The sequence below is a fragment of the Pempheris klunzingeri genome, chromosome 2, assembly GCF_042242105.1.
Source record: "Pempheris klunzingeri isolate RE-2024b chromosome 2, fPemKlu1.hap1, whole genome shotgun sequence".
Lineage (NCBI taxonomy): Eukaryota > Metazoa > Chordata > Actinopteri > Acropomatiformes > Pempheridae > Pempheris > Pempheris klunzingeri.
This window is the reverse complement of record NC_092013.1, coordinates 31,061,490-31,087,413: the sequence shown is the minus strand read 5'-3', so window position 1 is coordinate 31,087,413 and position 25,924 is coordinate 31,061,490. Positions and strand designations below refer to the sequence as shown.

Sequence of the window (25,924 nt, the reverse complement as noted above, 5' to 3'; positions counted from 1 at the left end):
CTTAAGCGGACCGAGGTTGAGTCCCCGGCTGTGTGTCGCCGTGTCAGGGACAGTCTGCCCGGTCCCGGTCCCGGTCCACGGTCTACAGTCCACGGTCCCTGTCTCTGTCTCTGTCTCTGTCTCTGTGTGGGGGTACCGACCGGAGGCAGATGGCGCGGGTGGAGCTGGCGCCGCTCCGGCCGTGGGATGACTTCTTCCCCGGCTCGGAGCGGTTCGCTAAGCCGGACGTCAGAGACGTGTCCAAGTGGAGCAACAGGGTGGTGAACAACCTGCTGTACTACCAGACCAACTACCTGGTCCTGGCCGTGCTGGGCTTCCTCTTCGTGGGGTGAGTGACATGGTGGTGGCTGTCCTCTCTGGTTAGCTGGGTAGTTAGTGAGTTAGCTGGTTAGTTAGCTGGTTAGTTAGCTGGTTAGTTAGCTGGTTGTACCGTCCTGTAGTTCCCCTGGTCAGTCTGCTGTAGGCTCCAACACCAAAACACACACGGCACGGAGGCGGTCTGTGTTGTTGTAGGGACCTCATGTGACCACTGGGTGGCGCCAGGCTCCGTCCCGAGGAGCCCGGTGGTCTGGGTTGGGTCTGATGGTCCCCCTGTGCCCCACAGGTTCCTGGACCCCGTGGGGATGCTCGCCGCCGTGGCCGTGGTGTCGGCCGTCTTCCTGGCCTCGGTGTGGGCCGGAGAGAACCGAGCCGCCATCAGCCGCTTCAAGAGGACCAGTCCCGCGGCCTTCATCGTCGGCGTCATGGCGGCCAGCTGCGGCGTCCTCTCGGTGCTGGGCAGCGTCACGGTGTTCATGTCCGCCGTCACGGTCCCTCTGGCCCGTAAGTCCTGGTACAAGTGGTCTTTTACACCCGCTGAACGTGTCCAGTGACTCTGCCCTGTGCTTCCAGTGGTCGCCGCTCACGCTTCACTGCGCCTCCGCAACTTGAAGAACAAAGTGGAGAACAGGATGGAGGGGGCGGGTCTGAAGAGGTCCCCCATGGGCCTGCTGCTGGAGGCTCTGGGCCAGCAGGAGGACAGAATCCACAAGGTCCACAGCTTCCTGGAGGGGCGACTGAAGGAGTGACGGGACCTGCACCCGGGTCCAGATCAAGTTAAACTGGGGGGTTGTGTTGCCCCCCCAGGACACTTAAACTGCTGTGTGTGTGTGTGTGTGTGTGTAATTTCTGTCTAACAGACTGTTGCTAAGGACGCAGTTCTCATAGTGGAAGCAATAAGGTCATTTTTTAAATCAATAAAATCACTCTTCAGTCGGTACTTTGTAATCCAATTCAGATCAGCACCTGAGAGACCAGGTCTGAGTGTGGACCAGACCTCTACCTGAGGTAAGCTCATCTCTTCACTGACCCATTCGGAGACAACCAGAGGTCGTCACACCTGTGGGGACGGTACAGCCGGGACCGGGACAGGCCCGCTGCCCGGGGGGCTCCAGGTGGAGAGGCCCTCCGCCTCAGTAACACACTGTAAATCTGTGATGTGGAGCAGCGTTCAGGGACAGACGTGCTGACAGGACCTCACCTCTTCAAAGGGGGGGTCTCATTGGCCACACATAGTGTATCAACACATCCAGCAGATACAGAGCGGTGTTAACCTTCATTTGGAGTCATGCTGTCCACCTGAACAGATCTCTGTATGTAGAACCAGATCTCTGTGTGTGGGGACCAGATCTCTGTGTGTAGAACCAGATCTCTGTGTGTGGGGACCAGATCTCGGTGTGGGGACCAGATCTCTGTGTGTAGGGACCAGATCTCTGTGTGTGGGGACCAGATCTCTGTGTGTAGAACCAGATCTCTGTGTGTGGGGACCAGATCTCTGTGTGTGGGGACCAGATCTCTGTGTGTGTAGAACCAGATCTCTGTGTGTGTGGGGACCAGATCTCTGTGTGTAGAACCAGATCTCTGTGTGTAGGACCAGATCTCTGTGTGTGGGGACCAGATCTGTGTGTGTGTAGGGACCAGATCTGTGTGTGTAGGACCAGATCTGTGTGTGTGTGGGGGGGGGGGGGGGGGGCAGATCTCTATCTGTAGGGACCAGATCTCTCTGTGTGGGAGCCAGATCTCTGGGTAGGGACCAGATCTCTGTGGGGACCAGATCTCTATCTGTAGGGACCACATCCCTATGTGTGGGGACCAGATCTCTATCTGTAGGGACCAGATCTCTCTGTATGGGGACCAGATCTCTCTGTGTGTAGGGACCAGATCTCTCTGTATGGGGACCAGATCTCTCTGTGTGTAGGGACCAGATCTCTCTGTGTAGGGACCAGATCTGTGTCCAGTGACAGCAGATCAAACCGTTGGTGAGCTCGTCTCACTCTGCTGGCTGAACAGACGCTCAGTCACCTGATTTCACGGATGTGTTGTTACTCTGACAGATGAGAACTGTGTGTGCTGTGAATAAACACCTCCGTCACACTGAACAACTCCTCCAAATGCTGCTTTTTTTTTAATTCAAACAAATGCAGTTGTATAAATGACTAAGAACCAGCTTAAGAACACTATATATTACAGGCTTTGTTTTTCAAACACATAAAAGGCTCCAAAACGATCGGACCAGTGAATTTACAGGAGCAACATTTACATCCAGCGTCTTCCTCAGACTGGCTGGAGCACCGTACGTGATTTCCAGCATGGATGAAACACCCATGTTCAAATAAAACAACTGGGGGGGGGGGTCTCTTGCAGTGGCTGATGGGAGGTGGCAGTGACATCAGGTGATACTCCAGCGGTCGGTGTGGCGTTTGGCTCGTTGTGTCGTCAGTGGTGACGCTGAGATGGACTGTCTGAGGACGTCCTCCTCGTCCTTCATGGTTACAGGGTCTCACTCTCTGCACAGCTGGAGTCCACACCCCCGCTGGCTGCTCCACAGCAGGTCCAGTTTCAGAGCACAAACCCCGCCATGTGAACACAGGGACGCCCCCCGTGGGTCTGTTAGCCCTTAAAAACTGTTTGGTAACTGCGTCAGGAGAGCAGAAAACAGGAAGACGTCATTATCTTCACACGCCACAGAAGTCCACGTCCTTCATTCTTTGGATCCCACAAATGGGTAAGTGCAGTCTAAGGCACAGTGACGGCTCATCAGGGTGGACAGTGAACGCAGCACGATGGCCGGGGGGGGTGACTACACTATCGTTCCCGGCTTGGAGTCCTCGTGCCAGTAAATGTGTCCGTCTGGCTCCACATTAGAGTGCATTTGGTTACTGATGTGTGAGTCCACGTGGCTGACGTCTACGTAGGACCTGGAAGAGACAACAGGAGGGAGACAGGTGAGACAGGTGAGACAGGAGGCGCAGCGAAGGCAGCATCTCACTGGTTAACGACAGAATGCATGAGCCCCGGGCGGTCAGAGCCCCCACCACGTTTCAGCTCTGTGGAGACAACATCAGGTGGGCTTCAGGTTTATACCCAGGGTCACACATTCTCACACACACACACAGTGCCACAGCATCCAGGGGTCCCTGTCCCTCCCCAGTGCTCTCCACCACCACAGAGGCCACCCAGAGCAGATCTCATCTTTTGTCACCATCACCATGAGAACCAGGTGGGGGCTTTCCAATCTTGTCTGTGATTACTGGGGGGAGGGGGGCCCATGTTCTCTCTAAAGGCCCTATGGGGCACGCCGCCCTATCAAAGCTCCGCCACTCACACTCTGGGGGGCGTCTGCACATAAGAGGGGGCAGAGGTCAGGGGGGTGGCAGGAAGCACGCGGGCATGCGAAGGCACGGTCAGAAGAACGAGACCACTGGATGATAACATGGCGGCTGGAGGAGGGAGGAGGGAGCAGGGCAGCCATGTTGCATGTAAAGCCATGCAGTCACCTCATCATACGTGACGAGGAAGCATCAGTCACACGAGTCAGAGACGATGCAGCGCTCACTTCAAAACAGCAACAAGCACACGACGGAGTCACGGAGCGACACAGCAGACCACGGCTCGGACGGCGCCCTTTACTTACTATGAACTACCTCTGACACAGGACACCTGACTGAGTTGGCGCCCCCTGGAGGACTGAGGCTGCACAGGGCCGGAGGCCACCTGCCTCACCCGACAGCTGGGGGAGGAGGAGGAGCAGGGGAAGGAGGAGGAGGGCAGGGGGGAGGAGGAGGAGGCTGAAGAGGAACAACTAGCAGGGAAAGGGGCCCAGTGCCTTCGGCTGTCAGGGCTGAGCCAGGAGCCCGGGGAGAGGTGGGAGGCGGCGGACCTACAAGAGAGCAGGGCCAGTTAGGGGGGGCTGATCCGAAAATCCTGCTGCTGGACCAGGCTGGGCACAGGCTGAAGGTGGAGTTACAGGAAAGGTAACACTGGCTCCACGGGCAGTGTGTGTGAGCATAGACAAAAGCAAACAGCAGTCTCTCTGCTGTGCAGCCGTCCGTCGTGGTGATTTAACGGTAGAGCTCACTGAGGGGGGATCAGCAGGATCAGGAGGGGCTTAGTGGATAAGGAGCTGACTACAGGCCAAGTGTGTTTTTCTCTCACCTGCTGTGGGCGGGGTGGCCGTAGGACGCCGCGCCGTAAGAGTAGGACTGCGGCGTGGGCCCAGACGTGTCATACTCCACCAACCCACCACCACTCGCATGGCCGTGCCAGTTTCCAGTGGAGGACGCTGCGGGAGGAAATGAACACGTCAGTGAGTGCACTATACACAAGACTGCAGACCGTGATAGACGGGCGGCAGCGGACCTGCGGAGTAGGACACGCTCCGACTGCTGTGGGCGTACGGGACAGGCATGGTCTGGTAGCCCAGGCTCTGCTGGGAGCCCCGGTCGTAGTCGTAGCTGTGCGCCGCCTGCTTGTGCGCAGCGTTGCGATGGTACCAGCCTTTCAGGTGTTCGGCCACCAGAGCCTTCTGGATGTTCTTGCTGACCTGCTCATTGCTGCGCGGTGCCGGACGGTTCCTGGGCGGCCGCAGAGTGGCGTACAGGTTTTGTGACATGCCGTCTACGTCGTCGTTACCGTAGTGACCGCGAGCGTCGTGGCTGTGATAGGCTGCTGGCGTTGGGTGGTAGGAGGTGTTGACGCTGTAGTGGCCCTCCATCTCGTTGTCGTACACGTAGGCTCCGTTAACGTACGGCTCTACGTCCGCGTAGCTGGGATAGCCAGTGACGTAGTAGGCCGTAGTGGTGGGCCGGGCCCGCGGTTGGTAGGCGTAGCAGCGGGTGTCCGGTTGAGCCAGGTTGGGCATGCTGCCCGTGTTGGCGTACACATCTCTTCTGTGGCGGCCACGGGCTCTGCGCCGGTGGGCGTGGTTACCGGGGACGCTGTACTCCACGCTGGACTGGCTAGTGTAGGAAGAACCGTCGTCCAGGACCTCAGTGCTGTTGCTGCGTCGGGCCGCGGTGAAGGCGAACGTCTGCACTGGAGCGTCAGCCTCTGTCAGGAAGGGAGACTGGGACTCCAGACTGCCGCTGCGCTGGCGGAAGTGCTGAGGAGCGTCCTCCGACCTGCAGAGAGAGACTTGGTTTACGCTCTGACTGTGACACGGAGCTGCTGGGTGAGCTGACTCTGAGCTCTAAGCTGTACCTGAGCTGGGTGCTGCTGTAGGCGTTGCGGGTGAGGAGGGGGGTGGGGGGCATGCTGCGGGCGTCATGTGGCTGTCTGGACGCCGCTTTAAACGGGCTGCTGTGGCTGGATAAGGCGTCGCGGTGACTGTAGTGGAGGGACTCCGGGTCGTGGCCGTAGTTTAATCTGGAACACAGATAAGAGGCGTGATTTGAAGACATTGATTGGTGGTTTTTAGTGGAGATAAACGCCCCGGGCTTCTTTACTGAAGGAAAAAAACACGTCTTGGGGTTGCCTGAATGCAGCATTTTACTTATGACGTCCGCCTGAATGACATGTGTTGTGTGTTTTCATGCAGTGTTTCAGAGGAGGTTAACTCTGAAGTGCAGGCCCACACAGCACACATGTGGAGGAGCTGGTAGTTTCCAGAGCCACACTCCTGTGTCGCGTCTCCCTCAGCCTTGAACTGTTGTCTGCTCCTCCACAGGCAGCGACATGTTCTCCTCCATCTATTTTTAAATCCAGGGCGTTGGGCTGATGAGACGGAGAATGTTGGAGGGAGGGAGGGAGGTGGTGACTGGCAGGAATGTGGCTCTGGCTCTGCAGGTCTGTACTGGCTCCACGCTTCAGGCCTCCACAAAAACAACTGGCACACGCTGGAAAGTCAAATGTGAACACCTTTCATGGGCGTGGGTTCTCGCCATGTACCTGCTGTCTCCTTGCTGCTCATTGGCTGAGGCCCGTCTGTCTTTGCTGTAGTGGATGTCCAGAGTGTCTGCATGGTGGGGTCTTGGGGAGTACTGGACCGATCTGGACCGCTGCCTCTGGGACAGGAACTCATCGTCTGGGAGAGACAAAGAGACTGCTGGGTTGAATGGATCGGAGAAGGGGGGGTGAACACGTGCACACAGAGCGAGGCCCTTACCATCGTCCAGAGTGAGGCTGTCAGACAGAGAGCTGAGGTCTGAGGGCTGGACGTCATCTGGCAACAGGAGACACAGAACGTCCTCAGACACGCCTCCATACTTTCCACACATACTGACACACCTTCCCACCAGTTACCACTCAAAAACCACCAAAACCACCAAAACCCACCACAGTCCTCACAGCGGGCTGAGAGTGAAGAGTGAAGAGTGTGCAGACGTCTACCTGCTAAGATGAGCGAGGCTCTCTGGGTCGGTGTCTTTCCTTTCCTGGCTCTGTAGGCGTTGATCTCCTTCTCTATTTCCTCCAGCTTCCTCATGGCATCCAGACAGTTGTTCCTCCTCTTCTTCTTCACCGTCTTGCAGAGGTCCGCCTCGTTGGACAATTTCAGGGCTGCTTCCACGATTTTGTGCTGCAGGGCGAACCTGCTCTCCAGATTCCTCAAATGTGGGTCCTACAGGAACACACGGTTGGTAAAGACAGAGCCCGTCAGCGGCAGCTCTCCCACACAGAGACACACTCCCAACGACTCCACAACACACTGGAGTTCATCTGAAAACAGGCCCATTCAGCGGTGTCCATTCTCCCAGCAGATGGAAACAGACGTACGCAGAGTTCAACCACGTTTCACAGACTGACCTCTAGCTACACAAACACGATGGTGAAATAACACAGAAACAACGACGGCTGCACTGACCTCATCGTAGGGAAACATCTCGTCCAGCCTGAAGGCCGTCCCAACACGCCGCCGCACCTGAGGAGCCTCCTCACCTGTGGCCAACGGATACTCCTTAGGCAGTCTTCCTGTGAGCTCCTGCAGAGGAGAACGACAACAGTCAGCTGGGAGGTGTTTTAGACGTCTCAGTCAGCTGACAGCTGGGCATGTTAGACGTTGTTTTACATGAGGAAAGTAGCGGAATGAGCGCCACTCACAGCCTCTCTCAGGCAGATCTTCTTCAGTTCTTCTAGTTTCTGCATCAGTGTGTCTTGAAGGTTCTTCTCTTTCTTCTTCAGCTCAGCCACCTTCTCTTTCTTCTGCTCCTCGCTGACTTCAGAATCGGCAGAACCTGGAACAAGAACATGTGATTAACCACAAATCCTAGCAGTAACTCATCGCTCACCCTCAGCTCCTGGCAGCTGAGCTCACCGGCTGAGATGAGGCTCCCGTTGCTGGCCATAATCAGCTGGTCTTTGCTCTCCATGCTGGACAGTTTGCTGATCCGCGGGGCGCAGATCTCCGTCAGGTCCATGGCGATGTCTCCTGAACTCCTGGTCGTGGTCATCTTTGACTGTGAGGGAGAGGAGGATTTCATTGCAATGATGTGTAGTGTGATAGCGGCGGCACCATTTGCATGCACGGCACTCCACGTGCACGGCTCCCTCGCCCATCAGAGCGGACTCTATTCCTGGATCAACAGTGACACACCATCTGCCTTTCAGGGAGACGCTGGCTCAGTAACCTCATTTGACTGCCACACACACACACACACACACACACACACACACACACACACACACACACACACACACACACCTTCCTGACTAAATACTTTATTTGGCAGATTGTAGTATCTGACCTAGATAAGTGCACAAAAAGACATGATGACGATGATGATGATGACGATGATGACAGACACTCCCACTCAGAGTGGATCAGTCTACCACTACATGGGCACAGTGATGAAGCTCTGTCACTCAGATCAATCCCAAGCTCCTGTGTGTTTTCAGTCTGAGCTGCCTCCCCGCCTCTTACCGCAGCTCCAACAGATAACTCCGCTCCTCTTAAAGTCAGGACCATTTCCCATCATGAGGCAGAGCAGCATGGGGCCCAGTTCCATTCAGAAACCACCAAACCCCGACAATCATCCCAGCCAAACACACACACACACACAGGCTGACCCTGGTCTGTGGAGGGGTCCCCTTTGTGGGCCCGGGTGTAGGGGGAGTGTCGGACTCACCTTGCTCTGCTTCCTGTCCAGGTAGAACTGGTGCTGACTGATGGCCATCGCCCAGATGGTTTTAATCACAGCGTGGCTGGCATACCACGAGTGAATAACCAGACCAGTCTGTCCAAACGTCCGCTTGCTCACTGTTCTTCTGTAGGACATAACCAGACAAACAGTCAGTGCTGACACTGATACACCAGGCCAGTCTGTCCCATGGAGAACTGAAGAGTCCATGGCAGATAAACAGGGCTGTAACTAAGATAAAAGCAGCGTGTTGAGCACAGATTAGGAAAGGATTCAAGTTCACTCTTTGTCCAATTAAACTTGTAGGAGACGACATCTGACAGGGGGATTTAATAAGAGTGAGGAGTTGAGGCCTCACAGTAATAAAGAGGCGTGTGAACAACAGGAACACACTATTTTCACAGTCAGGTTACAGCCTTTAACACGGCCGTGTCCTGAACGGCCCCCAGTGTGTAGGACGAGGCAGCTGACTTTCAGAAACATGCGGCCCTTAGATCAGTTAGAACAGATGAGGCCGTCTGCCGGCTCTGACCTGAGCGGGTCGTTCACCTCCACAGCAAACTTCTTCTCACGGAAATACAGATTCTCCAACTGCTTCCACTGAAACAACTGCAGAGAGAGGGGGGGGGCATTACACATCACTGAGATAAACAGACATGTCAGCATTAACACAAGGCTTCAAACACACAGTCACACCAGCCGATCTGTCACAGCAGGAGAACAGTGGCTTCATTTCAGACACAGCAGCTTCTTTTTTTATTCTGGTCAACTTGAACATGAGCAGAAACAAGCTGAGCAGCAGCAGGAATGAGGCCAGCCGCTCATTTCTCCGCTGGGGAGGGGGAACAGACAGAGACGCCTCCCCATCAACACTCCCCCTGCTCTCACCTGGTGAACAGGATTTCTAAGCACCGGTTCACCTGAGAGCCTCCTCCAGGGTAAATCACTCAGAGTGTGAGAAACTGAGCAAAGGCTATGAACACACAAGCATGGTTTCTATTCTGCACACCCCCTGGAACATGTTACATGTGTTCCTGCCCAACACAGTGACAGACTGCATGGATCCAGACCCCAGGGCCACCACCATACGAACGAACAGCGTTTAGAAGAGACTACACCCAAATCCAGCGACGCTTTCAGACAGGGGACAGGTAATAGGAGGACGCTATGAGGAGGCTTACCGTGAGGGAGGGAGCGTTTCTCTCCTTGCTTTATTCTCTGGGCTTTGTACTGAGTCCTTTGACTGTGAGGTTCCCACAGGGCTACACTCCCTCCAACAATACTGTCTCTGTCCGTCTGTCTGCAGCCTGATAGGTGTAGCAAGAGTTTCAGCTCAGCTGGCCCCGCCCCCTCTGACATCACAGATACCTCACACTGCCTCAAGCCTTTGGACTGCCCCCCCTCCCCCCTTCCAGTCAGACCAGACGAGCAGGTTGTTCTCAGGTATTTGCTGTTGTTTGAAGACATTTCAGCTCCACTTCCCGTCACTCACAGATAAGCCACCAGACTCTGAAAGCTCCACTTCCTCCTGGACGCCCTCTGCTTCTCACATTGTGACTGCAGCACAGAGCACTGCTGTGGGCTGAACCTCCTCTAACAGACACGTGAGGGATCTGTTCCTGCCCTCTAATCATTAATGGCAGGGCCAGGAGGACTCTGTCCACGTAGTCATTGACACAGGCCCACTACATTTACCCCGTCTGCTCTGTGGGGGGGTGTTGTACTCCTGATACTCCTGAGGATAGCGGCGGTCAGTGCGTGCTTTCTACTGCAGGGGAACAGTACGGGCTTCATGCTGCGCTCCTCATCAGCTACAGTCAGTCAGTCACCTAATGAACGGACCAGACCAGTGCGTCAGTACACACATGAAACTATCAGGCCTCTCCTGACTGGGACTGCTGCTGGAGGAAATATGTGAAGGACGTGACACGCCTCAGTCTCTACCTTCACAGGAATGAAAGTCCTTCTCTGAAAGAGGAAGCAGTCCCACAAATCACTGTGCACACATCAAGTGAGTCATCAGTACAACTCCCACATAGACCATAGAGACTATTTCCTGAAGACCAGGAGCAGAGCAGCAGCAGAGCAGGAGCAGCTTCATATTCACATCAGCCTTGTTTTTGCCAAACGTCTCATTACAGGCAGGTGGACATGAGCCAGAAATGCCTGTGGTTTCAGATGGAATCAGGCTGTTCAGATCCAGCTCACACCCACAACCTGGGGACCCCCAGGGCCACGAGTCTGCTGAATCAGATATGGCTGACAGTGTGTGACAGTCCCTGACTCACACTGCTCAACAGAAAAAGATCTGCCCCACCCTCCACACAGCAGCTCTGGATGGCAGCTGTTCCGTTTCAACAACACGACGCACAGCAAACACTGTGAGGATCCTCCTGTTCTGATCAATGGTGGGTGGGGGGGGTGGGGGGCGTTGTCCCAGAAGCCCGGGGTATTAGACAGAGGACAGAACATCTCTGCTTCCACCCAGCAGAGACTGAAGCTCACCGCTGAGCTCCACCTTTCCTCCGTGTCCCGTCTGTTCTCCTGCAGGTCTCCTCCACATCTCTGGATACATTGACCTTCCTGCGTTAGACCTCCTCATACACACCTGGTCTGGTCTGGTCTGGTCTGGTCTGGTCTGGATGTGGTGGAGCTGTCAGGGTGGTCTTCACAGGACTAAATATGCTGCTTCTCTTCCACACAGCGGGGACGGAGGACTGATGACACCAGCATGCAGAGATGTGACTACTGAAGCCATCTTAAGTGATTTTTACTAACTGAAATAAATCAATTCATATTTAAAGACGCAGAGCCCTGACCTCTGAATGCAGCCCCTCTCCCCTCACAGAAAACTGTTAGCCACTGTTTGATCAGTGGTGGCCCCTCCCAGGCACACATACGTATTGCCACGATGAGTGCAGCATGCTGCAGGACTGTGAGCTCAGATCCAGAGGACTCCTTCTGAGCTCCAGGGCAGCGGCCCCCACACGCCCCCTGAGCAGGAAGAGCAACTCAGAGGTCATCTACAGGGCAGCTGCTTTCCCACAACAGGAAACTGCTGTGAGGGTCTCATGTGACGCCCCCTTCTCCTGTGGAGGAGCTGGGGAGGGTGGACACTAGTTTTTAACCCTCCGAGTACCCTCATCCCTGTGAGCTAAGGAGCGGTGACCAGCCATCACTACAGCAGCACTGGGCCCTCGAGGCACTCGGGGGGGTCAGCAGCAGCTCACCCTGCTCTGTCACCGGGACCCTGATGTAGACAGACAGCCATGGCCAGTCTGAGGGGAGGGGCTGGGAGACATGACACCTCCCACAAACACACATGAGGACACTACTCCAGCACTGTGGGACCTGAGCAGTGGCTTCACATCCACGGAGCCTAGTCGGCTGAGTTTGACTGTCTCTTCCTACATGGAGGTACAGTACCACTGATGCTGCTGGTCTGACGGTACAGTTTTAGGTGCATAACCAGACTTTATCTGTATGTCACAAATGACAGATACAACGAAGGACATTTTAATTTGCTTGTACAGAAATGTGCCCCTGTGATACTCCCTCAATATGAGAAAGGGGGTGTGGGTATTTGTGCACTGAAACTGGTTTACAATCCCAGTGACAGTTCACTCCACTGTTTGCTCCTCCACCTGCAGCCTTGACTGCACACAGCACACACACTGATACAAAATATTTTCCCCATCTGCCTTCCTCTTCCTCCTGACGGACATGAGAACCAGAGGCTTAATTACACCTATTTACAGCGTGGATGGATCATTAACCAGCTACCTAGAGGCTGCTGAGCACAGCTGTGCGGCCAACTAGCAGTTTAAGTTCTGCGACAGTGCTCAAGAGCGCACACACTACTCCGGCTTTACATGTCTCAGTATTAAATGTCACTTTGTGAGAACAGCATGTGAAGTCCAGTTTATTTATAGAGCCCACAGGCCGAGTTAGGCCCAGAGGACTTCAGACTGTTGAACACATGAAACCCCACATCCTATAGACAGAAAACACTCGCCAACACACAGGAAAATGTGTGTCCTGGTGGAGTTCTGCTTTGAAATGAAGAACATTTCTAGAGGTAACGAACACAGTCACACAGGTCAACAGAGAAAACGGGTCAACCCACCTTCCTCGGCTTCAGTTTATCCTGCAGGTCGTACTGGCCGATGCCTTTGTAGCTGACTCCAAGCCACCACGGTATGTCCTGCTTGTCCTGCATGAAAGCACACACACACACACGCCCCACTGCTCATTAGAGGGAGCTTTATTGGTGGGAGTTTGGAAAAAAAGAGGCCTTTTACCAAAGCAATTACCCCATTAGGCTCAAAGCAATAGCAACAGAAGAGGAGATCAAATAAACTGGAGGCCTTCAAACGTCTGTGAGTCATTTTCACGCCCCCGTTTGATCTCCTCACACACCTCGGCTTAACAGGGTTTGGTGGAAAGTTAGTGGAGAAGAGTTAAAGCAAGGAAAGTTGGAGGAAACATGTACAACATGCTAACATGTGCTACATGACCTACTGGGTTCCTGACTTCACTCTTGTGAAGGATTTCCTATGTAATTCAGTTATGTAGACCCCCCCCTCTGTCCTGTGTGTTCCTACAAACACGTTGATGCACATATTTTAACCAGGACACACCCTCACGATTCAAACACCAGGCTGGATGTGGTGAACTGGAGTGGCTAAAGGCTGCAGTGGTGAGTCAGGTTGGAAGCAGACAGAGATATTGAAACAGAGACACAGAGACACAGGGCTTGTTCAGAGGCCTAGCGTCTGCTGTTACCTTCACTGCGTAGTAATGGACTCCATATGTGGGCAGGGACTCCACCAGGGCCAGGTACCTTCAGAGACAGAGGACAGGTTAGCAGCAGCTCCACCACTCTCACTCCACCAGCGTCAGTGGGGATGTTTACAGCAGACACAGTGTGTTTCAGGCTGCTCTCACTGAGAGGCCACGGTCATTGACATCGGCAGGCAGATCGATTGGTTTCAGGGCCGTGACAGGGGGAGGGGGGGACTCCATCGATCAGTTCAGGGACACAAATCATGGGAGCGTACATGAGCCGGGGTTGCTCTGAGCTACAGTCTCAGAGGAGGGCTGAGCACTGAGACCACCTCCTGGACCCGATGGCCTACTGTGGCCTGTGACGGCAGCTGGCTCAGAGCAGAGCCCCGAAGTCCAACAGGAAGGCCTGCAGGACACTCGGACCACGGTGGGCTCACAGGCAGCGGGACACACGGGGGACACACAGACAGAGGGTCACCAGCCAGACTCAACACAGACACACTGTAGTGGTTCTAAACTTACTGCACAATGGCCTGTCCTCTGGTCAGCCCCTTCAGCTCCTTGTAGAGTTCGATCACTTTGTCCTCACTGTAAATAGACAGAGACAGAGTTCCACACTCAGCCACAGAGGGACACACAGAGTCTGGCTGCTCAGGCAGAAAGCTGCTGGTGGCTCTCAACTACATCCTCTTCACTGTAATCATCCCTTCTAATAGCACAGCCAGCCTGCGCACACGCACGCACATTCATGTGTCCACCCATCCGCCCTAAGACACCCTTTCATTCTGGACATCACACTAATGTCTGCAGCTTCAGATGAGAGGAGGGGCCACAGAGGACCAAACCAGCAGGGAGACGGCCGCCAGCGTTCAGCGCCTCCTGCTCTCTCAGGGCTGATGGGCCCAGACGGGCGGTCATTAGTCACCTCGTCTGCTCAGCACCGGGGAGGAAGGGGGAAGAAGGGCTGAACCACGAGTGTCTACAGGACCGTGTGTGTGTGTGTGTGTGTGTGTGTGAGCGTGTGCACCCCCCCCCCCTTACCAGTAGTTCAGGGACGGGTGCTCCCTCAACACTCTGGTGGGCAGCAGTGGGAGCTGCTTCAGGTCAGATCTGGCAGCTTCAGCACTGAAAGAAAAACACAATGAAGCTTTGAACAACAGTAGACCTTGCTAGTTACCCATCCATGCTTTAGTGCTGGGGGCGCTGTTGACTGAGGAGGGACATCTTGTCTTGGTCCACTTACTAACTGTCCCTACAGGACAACCTGTGGACAGCCCTCTGGTGGTCCTGTTACTGGGACCCTAGCTGAGGCTCCAGACCGACCTGTGGGCCACGAGGACAGAACAGGAGACGTTTGCACAGATCTGAGCTCAGAGTGCACTGCGCTGCACAGGTTTGTGTTTTCACAGCGAGGGCTGAGCTTCTCTCTGAAGGTGTGGCAACAATAACTCATGTTTGAAAAGGTGCCGTGTCAGGATCAAGTTTTCATCTGTCTTATCCTGACAGAGGGGGGCTTGCCTGCCAACACTAAACCTGAGCTCCACTCATGTCCCACCAGGCTGCCTTTCAGAAAAGCAAACGCAGGACCTTCAAGTCACAGGAGCCTTTAGGGGGCCTGCCGAGAAATCACTGTAAAGCGCTCTGCACAGTTACTCTATGGACAGAAGGTGAACAACCCTCGCCGACATCAGCAGCCTGGCAGGTACAACAGGTACAAACTGACTCAGAGATGAAGCAGAGACTGTTTGTTTGTGTTTGTCATTGTCTGTGACTTTGCATCTGCACCAATCAGGAGTCTCTCCAGCCTCATGTGGTGGGGGGAGGGGGGGTACTGGGCCTACACTTTCTGCTCCACATAAAGCGCTCCGGCTTGGCGGGCCAGTCCACTGGACACCCAAACAAAAGCCATTCATAAGCACTTGGCAGACTCAGCGCTGATCCAAACGGTCGGCAGCCCTGAGACAGCCCCACATGTGTAGGTCAGACCAAACATACGTAACACCAAATTATTAAACATCTTCAAGTCCCCCACCAGTAAGACATCCCCTGGATTACTTCAGGCCAGCGGCCATTCGACCTAAGCCTGACTTTTCTGTCTTCCTCGTTACAGAGTAATGGGATTGAACAGGCGCTGACATGGTGGGGCAGCAGCATAATGATCTAGTTATGTGGACCAGCTTACTAAACAAAAAACCAGGCCAGAGGCTCTTGAATCACTCTCCCCTGCAGCTTCCTCTCCGAGGCTCACTGGGTTTTGCTGCCGCGGCACTTCGCTGCGTATTTGATGGTGTACGTTTTATGAGGAGCTGGGGCCTGGTGTTGCCGTGGTGATCTCCTCTGCAGCGCACTGCCCCGTCAGCAGTCTGGAATTCATTACTACGCCTGTTATCTTCCAGCAGCCTGAGTGCGGGGGCCATTCCTACAGACGGTACAGCCCGGCCCGGCCCAGCCCGGCCCACCTAGTCTGGGAGAGATAGCACTCTTGGTTCGGCTGTCCCATGGGGCTGAGACGTGGTGGGTGTGGAAAGAGCACAATGAGAGAGGCTGCTGCTGTGAATGAACCACTAACTATAGGCTACACCTGCAAATAGAACTGAGCTCTAAAACTGTCTGGGTGTAACATCGATTCACACGGGCACAACGACAACACAGCCATTTAAAACGGCCTGCAGATGATACTCAACTCAGTTAAACATAGTTAAAGGCATCCATCAGCTCCCGGTGTTTCCCCAACCACCAGAGGGAGGAGGGAGCTGAGAATCATACCTGCACGTCCTGAGAGCCATAACGTGTGAATCAGTAAGGACGGGGCATTAATTCAGTGCACAGCGGGGGCTGGCCCACACCACCGCAACAGCACGACCACACCGAGTCCTCCTGACGCCAGCTTGTCTACCATTGGACAGTGGGTCTGGCTCATCCCTCTTAGGGTAGCTGGCTGGAGGAGGGGGGAGGATAGGGTGTCCTTAACTCCTCCACAGCTAATCTCACTGCTCCAGGGCTCTGTGCTGATACAGTCCAGAGGAGACACATTTATATGATATGGTTTATGGGGGGAGTCAGCAGGCCTGTTCTCTCAGAGATGCAGAAAGAAAGGGTAGTGCAGACAGGAAGGACAAACCAAGACAGCAGGGCTGCATCAGGACTACAACAGTGTTCAGATCCCGGGGCCAAAGCTACACTCATGTCAGAGAAGGAAAACGGCTTCATGTGGTCGTTTTCTACATATCTATCCAAAGACACGGAACAAACTCACAACGAACGGGACAAAAATAGAGAGATGTGTGGACTTGGCCACAGTCCCGTCCTCGCTGATTGTACCAGATTTGTTGGCAGGTTGTCTTTTATTGTGCTTTCAGAGTGAGGACAGAGCTCGGCCCATCCCCACGCCCACCACGGCTCAGAGTTCACCCTGCACTCCAGGGCAGTGCAGCTTTAAATCACAGCACCGAGGCACGAAGCTGCTCCACAGCTGCACCAAATCAGAATTAACATTTATCTGGTCAATCAAACAGTGGAACGGTAGTGAGCCGAGTTCTCTCTCCTTTCTGTGCAAGAGAACAAAGGCGATGTTTTAACAAGGGGTCAAACTGCATTTTCAGCATTGCATGTATCGCCATTCAGCCCATGTACGTGTACACACACACACACACACACACAACTCCTTACAGAGCACAAACCTTTGTGTTCACATAATGGCCACAGAGGCCTTTAGAGGACGGCACACAGGTTGTGTTTCCCTCAGTCACACAGCAGCACCTTATCAGCCAGTCAGGCCTCTGTGACAACACATTATCTCTACGGGGAGCTCAGTATGGAGGGTTTATACTGGCACAGTCATACACACCGCGTCTACGCACAGATATATCACTGTGTCTGCCAGGAAATGTGGCTCCTCCTTACTGACGAGACCTGACAGTAGAGAACAGGAGGCTCTCTGCTTGTGAAGGCAGCGTCGGACCATGTGGATGGCAGCAGGCCAGCAGGGAGCAGAGCTTCAGTTCAATGTCACCAGAACCAAATCAGAGAATCATTAACTGAGGGAAACATCACAATGTGGACCAGCAGAGTTAAATATTAACATGGAGGTCACACCCTGACCAACCAGGGTACACACACACACACACACACACACACACACTACTACAGCCAGAGGCCCCCTGCTGACTGTCATGGGAGGACAGACCGACACTTCACTACATGTACATGTAACTTGACTAAAGTACCATCCAGTTTAATGGCGCTGTCCGTCCTCTCTGCCTCCCTCACTCTGTTGTAAAGGAAAACTAACCCCGATGTGGCCTCCAGCTTACACCATCCCACATTTATCCCACTAGGACTTTTCCATTTGGACCACCTCTTACCTGGTGTAGTCTCCTTTGGCCTCCTGAAGAGAGAAGATAAGGCTAACGTTAGTAAAGGCACCTTAACAACATACACTGCCCAGCATGCTAATGTTAGCTAACCTACACAGAGGTAAAGCTAACCGTGTAACACCGACTCATCCAGTTAACCTGGCTACGGTCACTGAGTCCGATGCCTCGGAGCAAGCACTGACCGGTTTTAGAGGAGGGGGTCACATAAAAGGGTCCGTTTCTGTAACAATAAGTTGGCTCCCCCACGACCCCCGCAGCCTCGGGGGGCCACCGAGCCCCAGTCCCGGGCTCACACTCCACAGCTCGGGGTAAAAACTCCGACTTACCTGCAGTGCGAACGCGGCTAACTGGAAAACATGTCCGCTCTCCACCTCGATGGTCTCCTGGTGTAAAAAGGGTCCGAGTTAGCGGGCTCTAAACACTCACACACACACACACAGAGACAAAGTGCAGCCTGTCCGACACACTTGACTCAGAGGAACCCTTCGTCCCGTCCCCCGGTCCCACCGTTAACGACCCAACCACTAAGGCAGGGCCGCCGTGGCGGTTCAAACCGCCCCGGAGGCTCTCCGGCGCCGTCCTCCAGCACCCGGGCTGGACTCAAACTCTCCACGTGCGCAGAAACACACTCCGGTACACACACAGACCCGCTCCGGGTCCCGACTCCAGGTCCCGATATGAGTTGCTCCCCCCCACACGCCCAGCTACAGTGGTACGGTCCCAAAGCAGGTTCAACAGTCTCCGTCTCCATGGCGACCAGTCTGCCCCCCCCCCCGCCCCCCGCCGCAACAAAAAACACCGCACTGCAACGTTTGATCACGTGCTGCATTCACGTGCTGCTCGGACAATTTAAAATCCTCAAATAACTGTAGCACTATATACCACACCTGTGGTACCACACCTGTCCGCGTGACTTTAGCGTCCACCTGACAGTACACACCCGACGGCAATCAATTTAGTTAATCATGTGTATTGATAGAAGTAGACGTATTATTGCTTTAAATTGAGCTGTGAATTGGACTGGTTACAGGAAACTCTTAATCACAGATCCCGCTGCAGCTACAGCTACAGCTCTGGTGTGAGTGACCAGGCATAGGTTCACTTTTACACTCACAGTACTACACTTTATACTGACTTTAAAGGCTAATGAGTCAGTAACCGTGTATATAATAGTCAACTGTCCAACAGCACCTGAATGCAGCATTCTGAATACTTTCTCCCAATAACACACACCTCATTCACACACAGGTAATGACAGCGTAGAGGTGTGTATTAATACAGTGTAGATGTGTGTGTTCATACAGTGTAGTGGTGTGTATTAATACAGTCTAGATGTGTGTGTTAATACAGTGTAGATGTGTGTGTTAATACAGTGTAGTGTGTGTGTGTGTGTGTGTGTGTGTGTGTGTGTGTTAATACAGTGTAGTGTGTGTGTTCATACAGTGTAGTGGCGTGTATTAATACAGTGTAGTGTGTGTGTTTGTGTGTGTTAATACAGTGTAATGTGTGTGTGTTAATACAGTGTAGATGTGTGTGTATTAATGCAGTGTAGAGGTGTGTATTGATACAGTGTAGTGGTGTGTATTAATGCAGTGTAGAGGTGTGTGTATTAATGCAGTGTAGAGGTGTGTATTGATACAGTGTAGTGGTGTGTATTAATGCAGTGTGGAGGTGTGTATTGATACAGTGTAGTGTGTGTGTATTAATGCAGTGTAGAGGTGTGTGTATTAATGCAGTGTAGAGGTGTGTATTGATACAGTGTAGTGGTGTGTATTAATGCAGTGTAGAGGTGTGTATTGATACAGTGTAGTGGTGTGTATTGATGCAGTGTAGAGGTGTGTGTATTAATGCAGTGTAGAGGTGTGTATTGACACAGTGTAGTGGTGTGTATTAATGCAGTGTAGAGGTGTGTATTGATACAGTGTAGAGGTGTGTATTGATACAGTGCAGAGGTGTGTGTATTAATGCAGTGTAGAGGTGTGTATTGATACAGTGTAGTGGTGTGTATTAATGCAGTGTAGAGGTGTGTATTGATGCAGTGTAGAGGTGTGTATTGATACAGTGTAGAGGTGTGTATTGATACAGTGTAGTGGTGTGTATTAATGCAGTGTAGAGGTGTGTATTGATGCAGTGTAGAGGTGTGTGTATTAATGCAGTGTAGAGGTGTGTATTGATACAGTGTAGTGGTGTGTATTGATGCAGTGTAGAGGTGTGTGTATTAATGCAGTGTAGAGGCGTGTATTGATACAGTGTAGAGGTGTGTATTGATACAGTGTAGTGGTGTGTATTGATGCAGTGTAGAGGTGTGTGTATTAATGCAGTGTAGAGGCATGTATTGATACAGTGTAGTGGTGTGTATTAATGCAGTGTAGAGGCGTGTATTGATACAGTGTAGTGGTGTGTATTAATGCAGTGTAGAGGCGTGTATTGATACAGTGTAGTGGTGTGTATTAATGCAGTGTAGAGGTGTGTATTGATACAGTGTAGTGGTGTGTATTAATGCAGTGTAGAGGCGTGTATTGATACAGTGTAGTGGTGTGTATTAATGCAGTGTAGAGGTGTGTATTGATACAGTGTAGTGGTGTGTATTGATACAGTGTAGTGGTGTGTATTAATGCAGTGTAGAGGTGTGTATTGATACAGTGTAGTGGTGTGTATTGATGCAGTGTAGAGGTGTGTATTGATACAGTGTAGTGGTGTGTATTGATACAGTGTAGTGGTGTGTATTAATGCAGTGTAGAGGTGTGTATTGATACAGTGTAGTGGTGTGTATTAATGCAGTGTAGAGGTGTGTATTGATACAGTGTAGTGTGTGTGCATTAATGCAGTGTAGTGGTGGAGTGTACACAGTCTCATGGGCACACCATGAGGAGTGTGTGAACTGTGAATGTGATGTGTGCCTGTTGTTTCAGAGGGACTGCAGACATGAATCAGATATTATAAATGTTACACATTCTCACATAGTAACAATATCGCTCCTATGAAGGAAAAACGAAAGACTTGTGCTGTGTGCTAAAACGACTACACAATGGACGTGTGGTTGTCATGAGTGTGTGTGGGGTTACCCACATGGGGTGACAGCTGACCAGTGGCCGGATTATTGTGTGAGTGATGGGGAAATGATGCTGGACTTGGTTACTGGGACACAAGGAGGACCTTTATGAGACAGGAAGACTCACGTTAAACACCAAAGCCCTGGCGTTGAGGAAGAACAGCTCCACCGTCGTGTTCTCCTTCAGGAAGGTGATCTTCTCGATATAAAACCTGTGGAGTTTCACACACCGTCAGGGCCTTGTTCTTCATGTTTGGCAGTCACACAGCCACACTGCCACCTGCTGCTCAGGACAGGAAGCTTGTAGCTGCCATCGAAGTCAGCGATGCAATTTAAGTTCATTTAATTATTTTACGTTAAAAACAAGAATAATTGAGTAAATAAAATTATATTTTATGTTGTTTCATAGAAATAGGAGAAAGATTAAAACACACAATGGTGAATATTGTTTAAAAAGGAACCTTTATGTGGAACAAATGTTGTTACCTTGTTGGGGTCAGGTAATATTTTTTAGATGCACTATAGCAGACGCCACATGGAGCAGCGCACCTGCTAATACTATGAGTCCATAAGAGGACTGGAGAGCGCATTGTTTTTGTTTTGGAAGTGTCTCCCCCAAAGTTTATGCGGCCAGTGAGTTCTCACGGCATTGACGGCATTGACGGCACTGTCATTTCGCTACTTCAGCATGACGTCTGGAATAAATGTCTGTAAGAAAAAGAACGCCTTGTCGTCCATAATTAAACTGGAGGGGAGCTACAAACCTGCCAGTGGTCCTGGCCCACCTCCATGACAGGCCTCCTGCACTCTCGCCTCAGCCTGACACTTTTCTGATAAAACTGAGCAGACAACTCACCTCACCAGGAACTTCAGCTCCAAAGGCCCAGACGTCTTGGAGAAGCCGTGATCGAAGACTTTACGATCCAACTGGAGCCAGTTCCTCTGGCCCCTGAGCAGGGACATGAGAAGACATCACACACTGGATCAGTGACACCGTAATATTTCCTCTGAAGGCGCCTGTCAAGGAGGACTGGGTCTAACTCAGAGGAGATGTAATACAGTCAGACACATCACAGTTATGGTATGGCTACACGAGGAGACAGAGACATACGTATCATCTAGGAAGCATAGTCCAAAGTATTCCTTCTCCTTCAGGTTGAAGTGAGAGGAAACCAGATCCAACAGCTCCCGGGACTGCAGCTTGGGCTGGGGGTCACAACACAGCGAGTCAGTTCACGGCCCAGACCGGGCCAGGCCAAGCCAGACCAACCTGAACCAGAGCAGAGGAGTGTGACAGGAAGCAGAGGCCCTACCTGAACCAGCAGCTCCAGCTTCCTGCCGTCCAGGAGGAGAACCTGGCACAGACGGCCCTCCGCCATCTGGGGAAGGACAAACAGTATGAGACGCCTGTTGTCATGTTCTGAAAGACACAGCTAAACTTTACTGTCTTCTCTCCACTCCCAGCAGATACAGCCTCGGGTACAACGGCTGCCTGTCAGTGGTGACTGATCTTGGGGACATGCTGGTGATTGTGCCGGCTGGAAGGTAAGAGGACTCTGACGGGTTTAAAGTGTGAAACGGTGACATCTCAGCCATGAATCAGCTAAGTGGAGATTCTGTTGCCAGTGACACACGAGCTGCTGTTAGCTCACGTTAAACTCACTACAGACCCAGTCTTATGTTCACCAGTTTAGGAAATACTCTTGTGCTGAGAAGATGATGAGAAGACACATCATGTGACGTGTGCACAGTTAATATAAACCTATCACAGTGAACCAGTAATAAGAGTCATGCTACAGGCCGCTGGTCACAGCAGGCCAGTCAAACACAGCACGGTGCCTTCAGGGGCTCACAAACTTGTCTCGTGTTTTGTTTGTGTGCTTTGTTCTCTCAGAAGAGACACTCTCGTTTTAAGGACCGGCTGGAGGTCATTTAGCAGAACTTTGCCCTGGTTAGGGTTCATCGTGTCACCACAGGGCCGACCTGACCCCTGACTGTGGCGCCCCCCAGTGGCAGCATGGAGAACAGACAGAGGCAGAGGGCAGGGTGTCTGACGAGGGCTGAAGACACCAGGTTTAACCAGAACTGTCTGATATTTCACAAACACAAAGTGAGGTGTGTGTGTGTGTGTGATCACAGAGGTTTTAACTCATCAGCAGCATGTGTTTTAGAGGCTGGAGAGAAGGCTTGTCCTGATGCCACACCACCAGCCCCCCTGTGGTGTCATTGTCACGTGACTCCTGTTATACCTGTCTGGCGTCACAGGCTCAGAGCCCAGCTGACTTCCTGTTGACTAGATAAAGGAATATCTCCTGGACGCCTTCATTCCTGTCACTTTGGAGAGAAAAACATGTGGCCTTCAGCTGCTTGGCCTCTTGCCTGGGAACTGATGCCGTGGTGTTAACCCCCACGGCCCACAGCTCCAGTTCTCAGTGCCCCCAGCCCTAGAGAGGTTTACAGCTGTGTGGTGAAGCTCTGCCTCTCCACTACAGCACACAAATTGGCTGCCATGTCGTGTCCCCTCCCTCTGCACAGCTGACCACACCAGGCCACACCTGTGTGGGATTTAATGGGCTAACCTGGGATTCCTGTCAGGATGTGCTGGGGCTGAGCAGAGATCAGTCCTTCTATCAGCGCTGCACTGTTGTAGATCAGAGACCGTGAGGCACTGACAGACGGACACGGGCCTTTAGTTTGTTAGTTTGTCCCTCACAGTCAACCTCCACATCCTAATGCTTCATGTAAAGAATCCCAGGAGCAGTGAAGGAGTCCCTGACACACTGCGTTATGGGCCTGCTGCACATATGCACTGTAGAGACCACACACAGTCTGCTGGGGGACTGCTTTACTTTTCTGGACTGTTCTTTTCTACGTCAGAGACACTGTGATGGAGTATTTTTACACAGCAGTGCTGTTACTTTAATTAATCGCTAAATGGCCTGAAATCTTCCCCAACACCCTGTACGCAGCTCCCAGCTTAAAAAAACACAGCCATGTGTTATTTCTGTGAACTCAGAGAGAAAGAAACTCAGACAATAGTAATCTGGGTATCATTATTGGATATAATGTCTCACCGTATTCATTTGTCCATCTTTTTGTACCTTTACACCCTAAAAAAGCCTGAATCTGACTGTTGTTAAGGCACAACATGTTTCCACCTGGCAGTGAGGTGGGACCCAGCAGAGTAGAGGAACCAGAACCAGAACCAGAACCAGACGTTCAGGTTCTCACAGGGGACTGATATGTCCTCCCCCCAGAGAGACAGGCCCTCAGCCAGACCTGGGATCAGCCAGCGGGTCCTGCTGCTCTCTTATGGCTGCTACATGTGCTGGGACAGAGACCCTTGTTAAAGAGAAGGCGGTATGACTCACCGAGAGGCAGCCAGAGACTCCACACACACACACACACACACACCGATGAGCCAGTTAAAGTTAAACTGTTAACTAACAGTTAAATAACTAATCCATGAGGCCATGAGAGAAGTTCAGTGTGTGATCAGAGAATCCGTCTGGCTCTCACAAATCCTTCACACACGCTGTCAGCGATCAATAAAAGCTGCTCTGTTTGAACTCCTCTGTCTGCTCATGCTGCTTCTGCTGACGAGCCGTCATACCTGGTAACATTTTCCAATCCTGAACCAGGCTTGGAGGACACGTCTGCACGGCATCAGCCCTCGATGGTACCACCTCCTCAGCGTCTGATGGGCCAGGCTCCAGACGAGCTGGCTGCCCGACGCCACCAGGTCCTCCAGTCCACGCATGATTCGCACAGCCATGGTTATCTGCTCTGCTGGAGACTCCTCGCCGTCTCAGGACCAGGACAGAGGATGGGGCTCTGCTTCAGAGCAACAAGCTGAACGTAGCATCCCCCCTGCAGCACACACAGCCCAGTGTGTGCGTCCCGCTGATGTAATGTCAGGGGGAGTCAGCAGCGAGCTCAGGCTTGGTCCTGGGCCCCGGGCCAAAACACTGCCTCATAGAGTGCAGGGGAGGGCAAGACAGAACCAGAGGCCCCTGCTGCAGAGGCTCCCGATAGTTCAGATGCTGTAGTCCCCCTCTGTTTGTGGAGGGCAGGGTCCGCCAACTGGGACCCAGTCCGAAGGAAGGCGCACCATAACCAGCTCACCGTGGAGACCAAGGCCAGCTGTGACACAGCCCAACACAAACCGCCATCATCACACACGTGATCGCCACATGTTCGGGTCCACGGACGGGTGATAAATCCAAGGTAGCTGACACACAGCATGTCTGAGCTGAGCTCACGTACAGTCGTGAAAAACAAGAAAAAGTCCAAAAACATCTGCCAGGAATTCAGCTTCAGGAATAAAGAAGGTTTCATATGGAGATAAACAGAAAACACTCAACTGAGGGAAGATTGTAAAGGACTCAAACAAACCCCAAAGTGTAGCTCTGTTTTAATGTAAGGACATGTAGCAGCGTCTCCACACACACACACGCTGAGAGGCAGCAGATAATCCCAGCCTATTGCTACACTCTGTAGTGGGGGGGGGGGGGGGGGGGGGGGGGGCCTTGTAGGATGGAGCAAGGACCGTCCTGTGGGAGTCAGAGTGGGGGAGGTGGGACCTGTCCACAAGTGTCTCAGTGCTCTCTGTAACGTCCTCCACTGATGAAACACTCTTGTGCAGCCTCCTTGCTTTAAACCCTCATGAAGTCATCTGACCAGCTCACAGCTGACGTGGTGACCCTGAAAGCCAACAGGAGCCTCCAGCAGACACGAGGCCACGTTAGCATCCAGGTTTAGTCCTGCTTGTGTCCACTGGACAGACCTGAGTCCAGAGCTCACTCTGCCACCTCCTGAGGGAAATATGTGGCTGCTGAACTCACCAGCCAGCGGCTAACTCTGTCCGTCACATCATCTGCTGCATCTGTGAACCACAGTAGTAAAGTCTGCAGGCCTTTAACCAAAACAAGGAGCCGAAAGGCGCTAACGTGCTGCACGGGGCTGAGGGGCGTGGCCGAGTCAGGTGATGACTCTCTGGACATTTCACACTCAGTCTGACTGACGCGGTGTTAAACTACTGATGGGAGCAGCTCTAGGCTGCAGGCTGAAAACCATCTTCGCCTCCTGCCTTCACCCTGAAAAGCTCTGTGCCCCCACCAGCTGTGCTCTCACACGGTGTGACATGTTAAGTCATATCTGTTCACAGGCTCCGCCCCTCGCCGTCTCCAGCCCGGCACCACCATCACCCCCCCTGATGTCACTCTGGTGTCTCTCTACAGGAGTCATGTGCTGCACACAACACTGAGCCCACTTAAAGGCTCTTTCTTTTCCAGCTGCGGTCACTGCCCCCCCTCCCA

General features: G+C 52.7%; 2 protein-coding genes across 2 annotated transcripts in view; one reads left to right on the top strand and one right to left on the bottom strand.

The window, feature by feature from the left end:
* The first annotated feature begins 1 nt into the window (after position 1).
* Positions 2 to 2,420, top strand: arl6ip5a (ADP-ribosylation factor-like 6 interacting protein 5a). The gene is made up of 3 exons (XM_070845188.1): positions 2 to 328; positions 605 to 822; positions 892 to 2,420. Exons 1-3 carry the CDS (start codon positions 150 to 152, stop codon positions 1,065 to 1,067), a joined length of 573 nt encoding a protein of 190 aa, XP_070701289.1. The 5' UTR covers positions 2 to 149; the 3' UTR covers positions 1,068 to 2,420.
* A 4-nt stretch (positions 2,421 to 2,424) lies between these two features.
* The window catches only part of frmd4ba (FERM domain containing 4Ba), a 32,968-nt gene continuing 9,468 nt past the window's right edge, over positions 2,425 to 25,924 (bottom strand). Inside the window, exons 2-23 of the mRNA XM_070845152.1 lie at positions 21,920 to 21,985; positions 21,718 to 21,812; positions 21,463 to 21,555; positions 20,734 to 20,818; positions 17,881 to 17,937; positions 17,543 to 17,565; positions 14,220 to 14,303; positions 13,701 to 13,766; positions 13,176 to 13,233; positions 12,517 to 12,603; positions 8,923 to 8,999; positions 8,379 to 8,517; positions 7,568 to 7,709; positions 7,354 to 7,487; positions 7,118 to 7,234; positions 6,646 to 6,874; positions 6,422 to 6,478; positions 6,205 to 6,340; positions 5,518 to 5,682; positions 4,678 to 5,438; positions 4,474 to 4,600; positions 2,425 to 3,236 (exon numbers count right to left, since the gene is read on the bottom strand). Coding sequence (XP_070701253.1) covers positions 3,119 to 3,236; positions 4,474 to 4,600; positions 4,678 to 5,438; positions 5,518 to 5,682; positions 6,205 to 6,340; positions 6,422 to 6,478; positions 6,646 to 6,874; positions 7,118 to 7,234; positions 7,354 to 7,487; positions 7,568 to 7,709; positions 8,379 to 8,517; positions 8,923 to 8,999; positions 12,517 to 12,603; positions 13,176 to 13,233; positions 13,701 to 13,766; positions 14,220 to 14,303; positions 17,543 to 17,565; positions 17,881 to 17,937; positions 20,734 to 20,818; positions 21,463 to 21,555; positions 21,718 to 21,812; positions 21,920 to 21,985 — 2,916 coding nt within the window. The 3' untranslated portion in view covers positions 2,425 to 3,118. The remainder of the gene's footprint in view (positions 3,237 to 4,473; positions 4,601 to 4,677; positions 5,439 to 5,517; positions 5,683 to 6,204; positions 6,341 to 6,421; positions 6,479 to 6,645; positions 6,875 to 7,117; positions 7,235 to 7,353; positions 7,488 to 7,567; positions 7,710 to 8,378; positions 8,518 to 8,922; positions 9,000 to 12,516; positions 12,604 to 13,175; positions 13,234 to 13,700; positions 13,767 to 14,219; positions 14,304 to 17,542; positions 17,566 to 17,880; positions 17,938 to 20,733; positions 20,819 to 21,462; positions 21,556 to 21,717; positions 21,813 to 21,919; positions 21,986 to 25,924) is intronic.